The sequence below is a fragment of the Culicoides brevitarsis genome, chromosome 1 (genome assembly GCF_036172545.1).
Source record: "Culicoides brevitarsis isolate CSIRO-B50_1 chromosome 1, AGI_CSIRO_Cbre_v1, whole genome shotgun sequence".
NCBI lineage: Eukaryota > Metazoa > Arthropoda > Insecta > Diptera > Ceratopogonidae > Culicoides > Culicoides brevitarsis.
Window position 1 is genome coordinate 15237928 of NC_087085.1, and position 17372 is coordinate 15255299.

At 35.0% G+C, this 17372-nt stretch overlaps 1 protein-coding gene across 7 annotated transcripts in view; it reads left to right on the top strand.

Annotated features, from left to right (window-relative positions):
* Positions 1-17340, top strand: part of LOC134838128 (ryanodine receptor) — a 41625-nt gene extending 24285 nt beyond the window's left edge. For 5 of the 7 annotated variants that reach the window (XM_063853592.1, XM_063853595.1, XM_063853597.1 and 2 more), the window contains 13 exons: positions 572-2645; positions 6664-7590; positions 7968-8260; positions 8942-9612; positions 9675-11098; positions 11169-11281; positions 11703-11796; positions 11858-12065; positions 12126-12154; positions 12338-13008; positions 13065-13427; positions 13483-14950; positions 15725-17340. In XM_063853592.1, coding sequence (XP_063709662.1) covers positions 572-2645; positions 6664-7590; positions 7968-8260; positions 8942-9612; positions 9675-11098; positions 11169-11281; positions 11703-11796; positions 11858-12065; positions 12126-12154; positions 12338-13008; positions 13065-13427; positions 13483-14950; positions 15725-16972 — 9583 coding nt within the window. In that variant the 3' untranslated portion in view covers positions 16973-17340. The remainder of the gene's footprint in view (positions 1-571; positions 2646-6663; positions 7591-7967; positions 8261-8941; positions 9613-9674; positions 11099-11168; positions 11282-11702; positions 11797-11857; positions 12066-12125; positions 12155-12337; positions 13009-13064; positions 13428-13482; positions 14951-15724) is intronic. The other 2 variants (XM_063853593.1, XM_063853599.1) reach the window with 1 other exon arrangement.
* The last annotated feature ends 32 nt before the right edge of the window (positions 17341-17372 follow it).

Below are 17372 nucleotides of genomic sequence, written 5' to 3' on the forward strand. Positions count from 1 at the left end.
GAGAGTTGAGCCAATAAAAATTTCAAAAATTAAAAGTTAAAATTTAAAAAAAAAATTAGGTTGTTCCAAATATTTTTAGAAATTTTTATTTTATGCCCCTTTTCAAAAATTGTTGAAAATTTCATCAAAATTTGCCGTTTTTAGGACTTTTTTTCATAATTTTCAAAATTTTTAAAAAATGTTTTTAAAATTTTCACAAATTTTCGTATTGAAAAACGAAATTTCTCATAAATTTTCTTCAATAAAAATATTTAAAAATTTTTCTTTTTTTTTTATTTTTAAACATTTATTTTAATGATTTTTTTTGTTTATATTTTTAACTTGAAATATTTTAATATCAATTTTGAATTATTAAATTTTAAAACATTTAAAAATAACTAAAATATTCATTAAGGACCAAAAAATTTTAAAATTTTCAATTTTGTATGAAAAAGTATTTCAAAACTTTTTTCTATTGAAATTTTATTTTAAAAGATTCTTTTTCATATTGCTCGATATCCTTCTAAATCCAAAACATTTTTACCTATTTTGAGTTTTTTGGACAATTTTTAACGAAATTTTCTCTTTTTAGGCCTCTCATCAAGCTCATTGATCGTCTCTTGCTCGTTGGCGTCCTCACAGATGAAGATATCGAGAAACTTCTCATCATGATCGATCCCGAAACTTGGGATCCAACATACGAAAAGGAAGGCAAGGACGAACATCGCAAAGGTTTACTCACAATGAAAATGGCTGAAGGAGCAAAACTTCAAATGTGCTACTTACTCCATCATTTATGCGATTTGCAGCTCCGTCATCGTGTTGAAAGTATCATCGCCTTCTCCTTGAACTTCGTGGGTGACCTACAAGCCGATCAGCTACGTCGCTACATCGAAATCAAACAATCTGACTTGCCGAGTGCCGTTGCTGCGAAGAAAACTCGTGAGTTCCGTTGCCCGCCACGTGAACAAATGAACGCCATTCTCGGTTTTAAGAATTTGGAAGAGGATGATCAGGAAAATTGTACTTGCGGATTGGATTTGCGAGCGTATTTGAATGACTTCCATAGTGAACTTATGGCAAAAGTGTCGTTGAATGCCTTGCAAGAGCCCGAAGTTGAGGAAGTTGTTACGACAGACGATAACAAACATGGTCCCATTAAGAAGTTGATGAACTTTATAAATACCGTGAAGGAATTGGAAGAAGATCCAAAGCCGCCAGAAGAGCCTGTCACAAAAACGCCTGAAGAGATTTTCCGCAAAGTTTTGATCCGCACGATCGTTTCGTGGGCGGAAGAGACCCAAATCGAGACACCAAAGCTCGTTCGTGAAATGTTTAGTCTTTTGGTGCGTCAATACGATACAATTGGAGAACTGATTCGAGCGTTGCAAAAGACCTACGTCATCAATAGCAAAACGAAAGACGATGTTGCTATCATGTGGGTGGGTCTTTCGCAGATCCGTGCCCTTCTCCCGGTACAAATGAGTCAAGAAGAGGAAGAATTGATGCGAAAACGTCTCTGGAAATTGGTCAATAATCACACTTTCTTCCAACATCCCGATTTAATTCGCATTTTGCGTGTTCACGAGAACGTCATGGCTGTCATGATGAACACTTTGGGTCGTCGGGCTCAAGCACAGAGCGATGCACCGGCAGTTACCGAAGGCGGCGAAGCTCCAGCCAAGGAGAAAGACACGTCGCACGAAATGGTCGTCGCCTGTTGTCGTTTCTTGTGTTATTTCTGTCGCACAGGACGTCAAAACCAGAAAGCCATGTTCGATCATTTCGACTTTTTGCTGGAAAATTCGAATATTTTACTATCTCGTCCAAGTTTGAGAGGATCCACGCCCTTGGATGTCGCTTATTCTAGTTTGATGGAAAACACGGAACTGGCATTGGCTTTGCGTGAACATTATTTGGAGAAAATTGCCGTTTATCTCTCACGTTGCGGCTTACAAAGCAACAGTGAGTTAGTTGAAAAGGGATATCCCGATCTTGGTTGGGATCCCGTCGAAGGTGAACGTTATCTCGACTTTTTACGTTTCTGTGTGTGGGTTAATGGCGAAAGTGTCGAGGAAAATGCCAATTTGGTCATTCGTTTGTTGATTCGGCGTCCCGAGTGTTTGGGTCCAGCGTTGCGCGGTGAAGGCGATGGCTTGCTAAAAGCTATTATCGATGCCAACAAGATGTCGGAACGCATTGCGGATCGTCGTAAGATGCAAGATGAAGCGGAAGGCACCATTTCAACGCTTGGATTTAATCATCCGTTGCCCGAAAGTGAAGACGATGAGGATTATATCGACACGGGAGCAGCAATTCTCAATTTCTATTGTACTTTGGTTGATTTGTTGGGACGATGTGCACCCGATATTGCCGTCATTGAGCAAGGCAAGAACGAATCGTTGCGTGCGCGAGCTATTTTGAGATCTCTTGTACCGTTGGAAGACTTGCAAGGCGTGTTGAGCTTGAAGTTTGTCATCCAAAATCCCGCTGCTGGAGAAGATAAGCCGAAATCTGACATACCGCCGGGTTTGATTCCGGGACATAAACAGAGTGTTGTGTTGTTCTTGGAACGTGTCTATGGCATCGAAACGCCAGAACTGTTCTTTAGACTGTTGGAAGATGCTTTCTTGCCGGATTTGAGAGCTGCGACAATTTTGGATAGAGTAAGTTTTATTTTTAAGTCGAGACAAAAATCAAATTATTTTCGATTTCATAAAATTTTCAAAATGTTAAGAAGAAAAGTATCGAAAAAAAAAATTTTTTACAAAAAATAACGATCAAAAACTGTGTCATAAAAATTTATCAAAGAGCTCTAGTTTATCATTTTTAATCATTTTATAACTCAAAACTGCTAAAAAATTGAAACTGAAAAAAATTTTTTTCTTTGACACAGTTTTGATTTGAAAACTAAATCAAGAGCAAAACTGTGTCAAAAAGCAAAGCATTTTTGTCAAATCTTGCTCCAAATGGTTAAAAATTTGTCAGAGGGCTCTAATTTATCATTTTTAATCATTTTATAACTCAAAACTGCTAAAAAATTGAAACTGAAAAAAATTTTTTTCTTTGACACAGTTTTGATTTGAAAACTAAATCAAGAGCAAAACTATGTCAAAAACTGTGTCAAAGCCATTTTTGTCAAATCTTGCTCCAAATGGATAAAAATTTGTCAGAGGGCTCTAATTTATCATTTTTAATCATTTTATAACTCAAAACTGCTAAAAAATTGAAACTGAAAAAAATTTTTTTCTTTGACACAGTTTTGATTTGAAAACTAAATCAAGAGCAAAACCGTGTCAAAAACTATGTCTAAAAAACTGTGTCAAAAAAATTTTTTTCTTTGACAAGTTTTGATTTGAAAACTAAATCAAGAGCCAAATGTCAAAAACTGTGTCAAAGCCAAATTTGTCAAATCTTCTCCAAATGGTTAAAAATTTGTCAGAGGGCTCTAATTTATCATTTTTAATCATTTTATAACTCAAAACTGCTAAAAAATTGAAACTGAAAAAAAAATTTTTTTCTTTGACACAGTTTTGATTTGAAAACTAAATCAAGAGCAAAACTGTGTCAAAAACTATGTCAAAAACTGTGTCAAAGCCAATTTTGTCAAATCTTGCTCCAAATGGTTAAAAATTTGTCAGAGGGCTCTAATTTATCATTTTTAATCATTTTATAACTCAAAACTGCTAAAAAATTGAAACTGAAAAAAATTTTTTTCTTTGACACAGTTTTGATTTGAAAACTAAATCAAGAGCAAAACTGTGTCAAAAACTATGTCAAAAACTGTGTCAAAGCCAATTTTGTCAAATCTTGCTCCAAATGGTTAAAAATTTGTCAGAGGGCTCTAATTTATCATTTTTAATCATTTTATAACTCAAAACTGCTAAAAAATTGAAACTGAAAAAAATTTTTTCTTTGACACAGTTTTGATTTGAAAACTAAATCAAGAGCAAAACCGTGTCAAAAACTATGTCAAAAACTGTGTCAAAGCCAATTTTGTCAAATCTTGCTCCAAATGGTTAAAAATTTGTCAGAGGGCTCTAATTTATCATTTTTAATCATTTTATAACTCAAAACTGCTAAAAAATTGAAACTGAAAAAAATTTTTTTCTTTGACACAGTTTTGATTTGAAAACTAAATTGACATAGTTTTGATTTGAAAACTAAATCAAGAGCAAAACTATGTCAAAAACTGTGTCAAAGCCAATTTTGTCAAATCTTGCTCCAAATGGTTAAAAATTTGTCAGAGGGCTCTAATTTATCATTTTTAATCATTTTATAACTCAAAACTGCTAAAAAATTGAAACTGAAAAAAATTTTTTTCTTTGACACAGTTTTGATTTGAAAACTAAATCAAGAGCAAAACTATGTCAAAAACTGTGTCAAAGCCAATTTTGTCAAATCTTGCTCCAAATGGTTAAAAATTTGTCAGAGGGCTCTAATTTATCATTTTTAATCATTTTATAACTCAAAACTGCTAAAAAATTGAAACTGAAAAAAATTTTTTTCTTTGACACAGTTTTGATTTGAAAACTAAATCAAGAGCAAAACCGTGTCAAAAACTATGTCAAAAACTGTGTCAAAGCCAATTTTGTCAAATCTTGCTCCAAATGGTTAAAAATTTGTCAGAGGGCTCTAATTTATCATTTTTAATCATTTTATAACTCAAAACTGCTAAAAAATTGAAACTGAAAAAAATTTTTTCTTTGACACAGTTTTGATTTGAAAACTAAATCAAGAGCAAAACCGTGTCAAAAACTATGTCAAAAACTGTGTCAAAGCCAATTTTGTCAAATCTTGCTCCAAATGGTTAAAAATTTGTCAGAGGGCTCTAATTTATCATTTTTAATCATTTTATAACTCAAAACTGCTAAAAAATTGAAACTGAAAAAAATTTTTTTCTTTGACACAGTTTTGATTTGAAAACTAAATCAAGAGCAAAACTATGTCAAAAACTGTGTCAAAGCCAATTTTGTCAAATCTTGCTCCAAATGGTTAAAAATTTGTCAAAGGGCTCTAATTTATCATTTTTAATCATTTTATAACTCAAAACTGCTATTTTGATTTAAAAAATTGAAAAAAATTTTTTTCTGACAATTTGAAAACTAAACTCAAAACTGCTAAAAAATATGAAACTGAAAACTGTGTCAAAGCCAAAAACTGTGTCAAAGCCAATTTTGTCAAATCTTGCTCCAAATGGTTAAAAATTTGTCAGAGGGCTCTAATTTATCATTTTTAATCATTTTATAACTCAAAACTGCTAAAAAATTGAAACTGAAAAAAATTTTTTTCTTTGACACAGTTTTGATTTGAAAACTAAATCAAGAGCAAAACCGTGTCAAAAACTATGTCAAAAACTGTGTCAAAGCCAATTTTGTCAAATCTTGCTCCAAATGGTTAAAAATTTGTCAGAGGGCTCTAATTTATCATTTTTAATCATTTTATAACTCAAAACTGCTAAAAAATTGAAACTGAAAAAAATTTTTTTCTTTGACACAGTTTTGATTTGAAAACTAAATCAAGAACAAAAGTGTGTCAAAAACTATGTCAAAAACTGTGTCAAAGCCAATTTTGTCAAATCTTGCTCCAAATGGTTAAAAATTTGTCAGAGGGCTCTAATTTATCATTTTTAATCATTTTATAACTCAAAACTGCTAAAAAATTGAAACTGAAAAAAATTTTTTTCTTTGACACAGTTTTGATTTGAAAACTAAATCAAGAGCAAAACCGTGTCAAAAACTATGTCAAAAACTGTGTCAAAGCCAATTTTGTCAAATCTTGCTCCAAATGGTTAAAAATTTGTCAGAGGGCTCTAATTTATCATTTTTAATCATTTTATAACTCAAAACTGCTAAAAAATTGAAACTGAAAAAAATTTTTTTCTTTGACACAGTTTTGATTTGAAAACTAAATCAAGAGCAAAACCGTGTCAAAAACTATGTCAAAAACTGTGTCAAAGCCAATTTTGTCAAATCTTGCTCCAAATGGTTAAAAATTTGTCAGAGGGCTCTAATTTATCATTTTTAATCATTTTATAACTCAAAACTGCTAAAAAATTGAAACTGAAAAAAATTTTTTTCTTTGACACAGTTTTGATTTGAAAACTAAATCAAGAGCAAAACCGTGTCAAAAACTATGTCAAAAACTGTGTCAAAGCCAATTTTGTCAAATCTTGCTCCAAATGGTTAAAAATTTGTCAGAGGGCTCTAATTTATCATTTTTAATCATTTTATAACTCAAAACTGCTAAAAAATTGAAACTGAAAAAAATTTTTTTCTTTGACATAGTTTTGATTTGAAAACTAAATCAAGAGCAAAACCGTGTCAAAAACTATGTCAAAAACTGTGTCAAAGCCAATTTTGTCAAATCTTGCTCCAAATGGTTAAAAATTTGTCAGAGGGCTCTAATTTATCATTTTTAATCATTTTATAACTCAAAACTGCTAAAAAATTGAAACTGAAAAACATTTTTTCCTTTGACATAGTTTTGTTTTGAAAACTAAATCAAGAGCAAAAAAACTGTGTCAAAGCCAATTTTGTCAAATCTTGCTCCAAATGGTTAAAAATTTGTCAGAGGGCTCTAATTTATCATTTTTAATAATTTTATAACTCAAAACTGCTAAAAAATTGAAACTTGACATAGTTTTGATTTGAAAACTAAATTTAACAAAAATTTCGTTCACAGACCGATGGATCTGAATCCGATATGGCTCTCGCGATGAATCGTTACATCGGCAACTCAATTCTCCCGTTATTGATCAGTCATTCGAGATTCTACAACGAAGCTGAGAACTACGCAAGTTTGCTAGATGCCAGTTTGCACACCGTTTATCGCCTTTCCAAGAACCGCATGTTAACCAAAGGACAACGTGAGGGCGTTTCTGACTTTTTGGTTGCTCTAACTGCCGCTATGCAACCTGCCATGTTGCTAAAACTGCTGCGAAAACTCACAGTTGACGTATCAAAACTCTCGGAATACACCACAGTCGCTTTACGTCTCTTGACGTTGCATTACGACAGATGTGCCAAATATTACGGCTCAACAAGTGGTCAAGGTGCTTACGGAACGTCATCGGATGAGGAAAAACGTCTCACCATGATGTTATTTAGCAACATTTTTGACTCTCTGAGTAACATGGATTACGATCCGGAGTTGTTCGGTAAAGCGTTGCCTTGTTTGATTGCCATTGGATGCGCTTTGCCACCGGATTACAGTTTATCGAAGACTTCCGATGATGATTTGTATGGAAAACCAACGGGACAACCGGATCAACCGCAATACAATCCGCAGCCGATCAACACGGGAAGTGTCAACTTGAACAACGACTTGAACAATATTGTGCAGAAATTCAGCGAACATTATCACGATGCATGGGCAAGCAGGAAACTCGAGTACGGATGGACTTATGGCGATAGTTGGACTGATACGAATAAAACGCATCCACGATTGAAGCCGTATAACATGCTGAACGACTACGAAAGAGAACGTTATAAGGAACCGATTCGCGAGAGTTTGAAAGCTTTGTTGGCGATCGGATGGACTGTCGAACATCAAGAATCAGATTTGCCTTCATCGAATCGCGGATCAATTAGACGTCAATCGGCATCTCATGTAAGAAAATTTTCAATTTATTTTTAAAATTTTTGTTTTTTGTAATTTTTTCGATCCTTGCAATGACGCAAGTTTCACTAATTTTTCACTTTTTTTTGTTCAAATGTTCTTTTTAAAAAATATTTAATTAATTAATTCAATTTTTTACAGCAAGTTTACGTTATTTAATTATTTTAATTAACAAAATTTTTAATTTTTCTCTTTTATATGTTCAATGAATGTACAAAAATTAATGCTAACCGAACAAAAAATCACCTCGATTGGACAAAAATCACCTGAAAATGTACAAAAATGAACCTGAACCTAACTGTGAATACAAAAAAACTGCACGTTTGTTTGCACCTTTTAACAATTTCCCATAAATTTAAAAAATGAAGGATTCACCAAATAAGGGTTTTCAGGATTCGCCATTCAATTACCATCCACATCCAGTGGACATGACGAATCTTACGCTCAGCAGAGAGATGCAAAATATGGCGGAACGACTCGCGGAAAATGCTCACGATATTTGGGCGAAGAAGAAGATGGAAGAGTTGCAAACGTGTGGAGGCGCCGTGCATCCACAACTTGTGCCGTATGACTTGTTAACGGACAAGGAGAAACGCAAGGACAGAGAAAGGTCACAAGAGTTCTTGAAATATTTGCAATATCAAGGATACAAGTTGCATAAGTGAGTATTTTTTTAAACATTAAAAATTTATTTTAAACTTTTTTCCCTGGATTCTTTTAAAAAGTCGACTAGTTTTTGAAGAAAATTTGAAAAATTTCATAAAAAACTAAAATTTTTTCAAGAATTTCTAAAAAAAAATATTTTTTTTATAACCTTTTTAAAATATTAGGTATTTTGTTATGGATTTTCTTCTCCAAAAATATTTCAAAAAATAATTTTTTCATTTTTTTATTTTATTTTTTTTTTTCTTTGACTTGAAATTTAATTTTAAATTAGCGTAGATACCTCGAAAACAACAAAAAATAATTAAAATTAAATGTAATTTTTTTTCAAATTTCAATAAATTTATGAAAAAAATTTTTAAAGAATAAAATCCATGCTTCGACGAGACAAACAGGTATCAATTGTTTTATAAATTTAAAAATACATTATCATTTTTTTTGACCTAAAAAAAATAAAATTTATTTAAAAAATATAAAATAACAAAAAATAAAAATTTTTTTGAAAATATATTTTTTTAAAAATTTAAAAAAATCAATAAATGACAATTTTTAATGAAATTTTTTATTATTTTTGAAAATTTTTATTAATTTTTGACTTTTCAAATGAAAAATGTGACAAAAGTTTCAAATAATTTAAAAATTACCCCAAAATATAAATTTTTAATCAAAATCCTTTCAGACCCCATCGTGGCGGAGTCGATGAAGAACAACTCACCGGAGCAGCTGCTGCCGAAACTCGTTTCGCTTACACTTTACTCGAAAAACTAATTGCTTACTTGGACAAAGCTACAATCAACATGAAGCTCTTGAAACCTTCCTCAACTTTCAGTCGTCGCACATCATTCAAAACCAGCTCGCGCGACATCAAATTCTTCTCAAAAGTCGTTTTGCCGTTAATTGAGAAATATTTCAATACCAATCGCGGTTACTTCATTGCTGTAGCGACTGCGACAAATAACGTTGGAGCTGCATCGCTCAAAGAGAAGGAAATGGTCGCTGCTCTTTTCTGCAAACTCGCCAGTTTACTAAGAAATCGTTTGTCGGCGTTCGGAGCTGATATTCGAATCACCGTTCGTTGCTTGCAAGTACTCGTGAAGAGCATTGATGCCAAATCCATTGTGAAAAATTGCCCGGAATTCATTCGTACGTCAATGTTGACGTTCTTTAACAACACAGCCGACGATTTGGGACAAACAATTCACAATTTGCAAGAAGGACGTTACAGCCATTTACGAGGAACGCATTTGAAGACATCAACTTCGCTTGGATATATCAATACGGTGATCCTGCCGGTACTGACGTCGTTGTTTGATCATCTTGCAACGAACGATTATGGCAGTGATTTGCTTTGTAAGTGAAAAAATTTTAAATTTTTTAAAGATTTTTGATTAAAATTATTTTTTTTTCAACAGTGGATGAGATTCAAGTCGCTTCATACAAAATACTTCAGTCACTTTATTGCTTGGGAACGGATAACACTCTTCACCAAGACCGTAAATTCCTTAAAACTGAGTTCGAACGTGGCAAACCAGCACTTGGATCGTGTCTCGGAGCCTTCAGTTCGACGTTCCCGGTTGCCTTTTTGGAGCCACATTGCAACAAAAACAATCAATTCTCACTTTTGAACCGAATTGCCGATACTTCGCTCGAAGCGCAGGAAATTATGGCGACGATGGAAGGTGCAATGCCAACTCTTGAAGCGATTTTGCAAGAAGTTGATCAATATGTCGAATCTGAGAAAAATTACATGGAAGCTCAACATGTCATTGATGTCATTCTTCCTTTACTTTGTTCTTACCTGCCTTATTGGTGGGCTCAAGGTCCGGATAATGTATCGCCTACTTCAGGCAATCATGTTACCATGGTGACGTCAGATTACATGAATCAACTGCTGAAAAATGTTCTGAAGATGATTAAAAAGAACATTGGCAACGAAACAGCTCCTTGGATGACTCGCATTGCTGCTTATACGCAACAAATTATCATCAACAGCTCGGAAGAATTGTTGAAAGATGTTTTCTTGCCACTTGCGGAACGTGTGAAAAAACGCGTTGACACGATGTTCCACAAAGAAGAGAGTTTACGAGGATTTTTGAAGAGCTCCAACGATGACACATCCCAAATTGAAGGTCAAATCCAAGAAGATTGGTCGTTGTTAGTACGTGACATCTACTCGTTCTACCCGTTATTGATCAAATATGTCGACTTGCAACGTAATCACTGGTTGCGCGATAATGTCGCCGAAGCGGAGGAACTTTACAACTACGTTGCCGAAATTTTCAACGTTTGGTCCAAGAGTCAATATTTCCTTAAGGAAGAGCAAAATTTCATTTCCGCCAATGAGATCGATAACATGGCCCTCATTATGCCAACTGCCTCGCGTCGTCAAACCACAATGTCCGAAGGGGGTCCCGTGCAAGGCGGCAAAGCGAAGAAGAAGAAAAAGGACCGCAGCAAAAAACGCGACAAAGACAAGGAAATTCAAGCATCTCTTATGGTTGCTTGTCTCAAACGTCTCCTGCCTGTTGGTTTAAATCTCTTTGCTGGGCGAGAACAAGAACTCGTTCAACATTGCAAAGATCGTTTCTTAAAGAAATTACCGGAAGAGGAAGTCTCGGAGTTCGCACATGCCCAAATAACAGCACCAGCCAAACTAGATCCCGCCGATGAAATGTCCTGGCAACATTATTTGTACTCCAAACTGGGCAAAAAAGAGGAAAATATCGATGAAATTTTGGAAAAATCCACGTCGCTTGATAAGAAGAAGGAAACAATCATTCAAGATACCGTCGAACGGGTTGTAGCAATGGCGAAAGTTCTTTACGGATTGCACATGGTAAGATTTTCCCTCTTTTTTTTATTGAAAAAGAATTTTTAACAGGAATTTTCCGCAAAAAAAAATTAAGATTGACCATCCGCAACAACAAAGTAAGAATGTCTATCAGAAAGTCGTTTCTTTCCAAAGAAAACGTGCCGTTATCGCCTGTTTCCGTCAAACGTCGTTACATTCGTTGCCAAGGTTAACAGAATTTTCTTTCTTCGTTGCGCTTTTCTTTAACCCGAGCGTACTAAAAATTAATTTTAAAATTTTTTTTCTACTAATTTTTGAAGCTTAATACTAACAATTACAATAATTTCTTAACACGTAAAGGCATGTAGTAAGCAAACTAAGAAAACAAATTGGAAACATGTCATGTCGGCAGCCAGAAAAGCCATGGTTATTGCAAGACTGAGAGCTAAACCGCTATACAGAATGAGCAGGTGATTCATTTCATGTCATTTTGCGTCGTTTTCATCAAAATTTCATACTTTTTTTGAATCACGTGACTAACTTTTTCACTCATTTTCGACTTTCATCACTAATTTTCTTGTTTTTTGTGTTCTTTGCCATTAAATTTTGATAAAAATCACTAATTCTTATATTTTTTCTTAAAATTTAGACACAAGGCTTGTAACATATTCGCTCGTACTTATTGTGATTTGTGGCTAGAAGAGGAGAATGTTGGACAAGAAATCATGATTGAAGATCTGACGGTAAGAATTTGACTTTAAAATCTTGAAAAATTGAAATTTTAAAAGAAATTTTTATTTTTAGCAATCATTTGAGGACGCAGAAAAGTCTAAGAAAGATGAAGAAGAAGGTGAGAGCAAGCCAGATCCGTTGACGCAATTAGTAACAACATTCTGTCGTGGTGCCATGACTGAGCGAAGCGGAGCGTTACAAGAAGACCCGTTGTACATGTCTTATGCGGAAATTGCTGCCAAATCTTGCGGCGAAGAAGAGGAAGAAGAAGAAGGCGGAGGTGAGTTTTCACTTCAAAAATGTCAAAAATATTACTTAATTCGTTAAACTTTGATTTTAGACGAGGAAGAAGGAGGAGCAAGTATTCATGTAAGTATTTTTTTAGAAAAATTTTTTAGTAAAATTTTAACAATTGAAAAAATTTTTCACATTTTTTATAAAATAGTCTAACAATAAAATGGAAAAATTAACGGTAAACCTTTACTAACCCATTTTTTTCTTATTTTCGATGTAAAAAAATCAAATTTTAACATTTTTTCTTCTTTTTAACAGGAACAAGAAATGGAAAAACAGAAACTTTTGTTCCATCAAGCTCGTCTCAGTAATCGCGGTGTTGCTGAAATGGTTTTGCTACACATTTCCGCCTCCAAGGGTGTCCCATCAGATATGGTCATGAAAACTTTAGAGCTTGGTATCGCTATTTTACGTGGCGGCAACATCGATATCCAAATGGGCATGTTAAATCACTTGAAAGAGAAGAAAGACGTTGGATTTTTCACATCCATCGCTGGTTTGATGAACTCTTGCAGCGTTTTGGATTTGGATGCATTTGAGCGAAACACGAAAGCTGAAGGTTTAGGCGTCGGATCTGAAGGTGCCGCGGGTGAAAAGAACATGCATGATGCTGAATTCACTTGCGCTCTGTTCCGATTCATCCAATTGACGTGCGAAGGTCACAATTTGGACTGGCAGAATTATTTGAGAACGCAAGCTGGTAACACGACAACTGTTAATGTCGTCATTTGCACTGTCGATTACTTGTTGCGACTTCAAGAGTCAATTATGGACTTTTACTGGCATTATTCGAGCAAGGAAGTGATTGATCCCGCGGGAAAAGCAAACTTTTTCAAAGCTATTGGAGTGGCAAGTCAAGTTTTCAACACACTTACTGAGGTTATTCAAGGTCCTTGCACACAGAATCAACAGGCTTTGGCACATTCGAGGTAAGAAAATGTAGAAATTTTCGTTTTTTAACAGAAATAATGAATTTTCATCGTAGATTGTGGGATGCCGTTGGAGGTTTCCTCTTCCTTTTCTCCCACATGCAAGACAAACTCTCGAAACACGCGAGCCAGAACGACTTGCTCAAGGAATTGCTCAACTTACAAAAAGACATGATCACGATGATGCTTTCGATGCTTGAAGGTAACGTCGTTAACGGCACAATTGGCAAACAGATGGTTGACACACTCGTCGAATCGGCTGCCAATGTCGAATTGATCCTCAAATACTTCGATATGTTCTTGAAATTGAAGGATTTGACAACTTCTGCGAGTTTCTTGGAGATTGATGCCAACGGCGATGGATGGATTTCCGTCAAAGATTTCAAGGAAAAAATGGAACAACAAAAATCTTACACGCCGTAAGTCAAAAATTTAAATTTTTCTTTCAAATTTCTTTAAAAATTTTATTTTTAGTGACGAAATCGAGTTCCTCCTCGCCTGTTGCGAAACAAATCACGATGGAAAAGTCGATTATATCGCATTTACGGATCGTTTCCATGAACCAGCCAAGGAAATCGGCTTCAATCTTGCCGTTTTGCTCACAAACTTGTCCGAACACATGCCCAACGAGCCCCGTCTTGCCAAATTCCTCGAAACAGCTGGTTCGGTATTGAACTATTTCGAATCGTTCTTGGGTCGTATCGAGATTATGGGTTCGTCGAAGCGCATCGAACGTGTCTACTTCGAAATTAAGGAAGACAACATCGAGCAATGGGAAAAACCACAAATTAAGGAGTCGAAACGGGCATTCTTCTATTCGATCGTTACTGAGGGAGGTGATAAGGAAAAATTGGAAGCTTTTGTCAACTTCTGCGAAGATGCGATCTTTGAAATGACTCACGCGACAGAATTGATGGCAACGGAAGACGAAAGTGGAAATGTTAACAGAGAATATGCAACAAATACGTACATTGGCGATGACGATGAAGACCCGAGTGCGAAAGATCCCGTCAAGAGAACCATTCAAAATGTCAAAGAAGGTCTCAAAACGGCTTTTGTCTCGTTGAGCCCGGGCAATATTAAACATCAAATCGCCGTTCTTCAAACGAAATCTGTTCCCGAATTGATTATTGGTTTCTTCAAGATGATCTTTTATGCCTTTTACTACTCCGGATATGGCGTCTCGTTGGTAATTAAATTCTTCGTCAACATTTTGATGTCGCTCATGCGTGGCCCAGTCGAAGAAGAAGCACCTCCGCCAACAGATGACTTGCTTGTTCCTGCATTGCCGTCATTACCGAAGGAAGAACCGCCAGGTCCTGTGCAAGCGTTTGGAATGGACATCAGCAAAGAAGACAATGGTCAATATAAACTCGCTCCGCATCAATCCCCGGTTGGATCTCCAACAAGTTCTGTCGACGAAACGGGCGAAAGTAGTCAAGACGAGTCCGGAGTCGCATTGGGAGTCGTTGGTGATGCCCAAATGGGTGAACAAATGGAAATGCCAATGACTTTAGTGGATCTCTTGGGAGGCGAGGCAGCAAAACGCGCACAACAAGAACGCGAAGAAGCCCAAAAGTTGCAACAAGCAACGTTGGCTGCTTTAGATGCGGAAGCCAAGAAAGGAAAAGATGTTTCATCTGAACCAGCTGCTGTTAATCAAATCGATTTCTCGAGTTACACGAAGAAAGCTGTCAGTTTCTTGGCTCGTAATTTCTACAATTTGAAATATGTGGCTTTGGTTCTCGCTTTTTGCATTAATTTCATGCTGTTGTTCTACAAAGTACGAACATTTGGCGAAGCAGAAGCTGAAATTGAGGGTTCAGGTGATAGTTTGTTCGGATTGATTTCGGGTTCAGGAGCTGGATCAGGCGGCGGAGGTTTGGATATTGGTAGCGGAGCAGGAAGCGGAGATGGAATTACGACAGGAGGAGATGATGATGTGAGTTAAATTTTCTAAAAATTTTGTGAATTAAATTTTTGTTCCTTGAAAAATCGAAAATCCAAAATGAAGCAAAATTTAAAAAAAAAATTTTTTAAATTTTTTTATTTTTTTTTTTTTTCATAATTTTTCTGCCCCATTTAAAAAAAAAATTTTTCCAAAAATTTTAAAAAAAAAGTTAAAAATTTCTAAAATTTTTTTTTTTACAATTTTTTCGAAAAAATTTTTAAAATTTTCGATTTTTTATTTTTTGTATTGAAAAAAAATTATTAGTTTTTTTTCAAAATTTTCAAAAAAAAAAAAATTTTTCAAAATTTTTTAAGAATTGTAATTTTTTTTGTCTGAATTTTTTTTTCTTGAAATTTTTTATTAAGATTTTAAAATTTTTCATTTTTTGAAAAAATAATTTTTTTCACAAAATTTTTTATCAAAAAAAAAAAAATTTTTTTTATGAATTTTAAATTTTTTTTAAAAAATCATTTTTAATTTTAATTTTTAACTAAATTTAATTATTTTTTAAAATTTTTTTGTTTTTTATCTAAAATGTAATTTAGTTTTTTATTTTTAATTTAGAAAAATTTTTTCATAAAAAATAAATTAGGTATTAAATTGAAAAATTTTAAAAAAATATTTTTTTAAAGTTGAAAAAAAATGTGATATAAAAAAATAATTTAATTGCAAAAATTATTTAAAATAAAAAATTTCAAATTATAAAAAAGTAGAAAATAATTTAAAAAAAAAAAATTTAAACTTTTTCCTAAAATTTTCTTTCAGGACGATGGTCCCCAAGAAGTTGTCGAAGTCGACGAGGACTTCTTCTACATGGAACACGTGATGAAAGTCGCTGCCATCCTTCACAGTATCGTATCGCTCTGCATGTTGATCGCCTATTACCATCTCAAGGTGCCTCTTGCCATCTTCAAACGTGAAAAAGAAATCGCTCGTCGTTTAGAATTCGACGGTCTCTTCATCGCCGAACAACCTGAAGATGACGACATCAAGTCTCACTGGGACAAACTCGTTATTTCAGCAAAATCCTTCCCCGTGAACTACTGGGACAAATTTGTGAAGAAAAAAGTTCGTCAAAAGTACTGCGAAACATACGACTTTGACTCGATCTCCAACTTGCTTGGCATGGAAAAGAACGCATTCGCAGCACAGGAACAAACTGAAGGCGGCGGCGGAATAATTAATTTCATCACAAACATCGATTGGCGCTATCAAGTGTGGAAAGCAGGCGTAACTGTGACAGATAATGCTTTCCTTTACTCCTTGTGGTACTTTACGTTCTCAATTTTGGGTAATTTCAACAACTTTTTCTTCGCCGCCCATTTATTGGATGTCGCTGTTGCGGTAGCTGCCTTGCGTACGATCTTGCAATCCGTAACGCATAACGGCAAACAACTCATGTTGACTGTGATGCTCTTGACAATCATCGTGTACATTTACACCGTAATCGCCTTCAATTTCTTCCGCAAGTTTTACGTGCAGGAGGAAGACGACGAAGTCGACCGGAAGTGTCATGACATGCTCACGTGCTTCGTGTTCCACTTGTACAAGGGTGTGCGAGCTGGCGGCGGTATCGGCGACGAAATCGGGGACCCAGATGGCGACGAATACGAAGTTTATCGTATCATGTTCGATATTACGTTCTTCTTCTTCGTTATCGTTATCTTGCTTGCCATCATCCAAGGTTTGATTATTGATGCCTTCGGTGAGTTGCGTGACCAGTTGCAATCGGTGCAAGATGACATGGAGTCAAATTGCTTCATTTGCGGCATCGGCAAGGATTACTTCGATAAAGTGCCGCATGGCTTCGATACGCATGTCCAGCAGGAACACAATCTGGCCAATTACATGTTCTTCCTTATGCATCTCATCAATAAGCCCGATACGGAATACACGGGACAGGAGACATATGTGTGGAACATGTACCAGCAACGTTGTTGGGACTTCTTCCCCGTCGGTGACTGCTTCAGGAAGCAATATGAGGATGAATTGGGTGGCGGAGGCGGCAGTTAAACCGTCGCGCATTAGTTTTAAGACATTTTTTTCTCTTTTTTGCACACTTACCGATACAATTTTATGATAAAGACACACAAGAATGCTCACTTAGACATTAAAATTACGCACATCGACTTCAATTTCTCTCGAAATTCAGAAAATTTCGCTTTTCAACCGGCATCAACTTTGCACACAGACTCCACGAATCCACGGAAACAAGTTGATAACGGAAAAAAGTGAAATTTTTCGATATTTTTAATCGCGCCTCTTGTTACCTTATGAAAAAATCTCATTTAATCAGTTTTAGTGATAATACGTTTTTGCTTTTAGATGTTAAATAATTTTTCTTGGGTTTCTCATCTTTTGTTTGGTTTGTTATTTATTTACAGAACAAAGAAAAGTCAATAAAAAAGTAGCG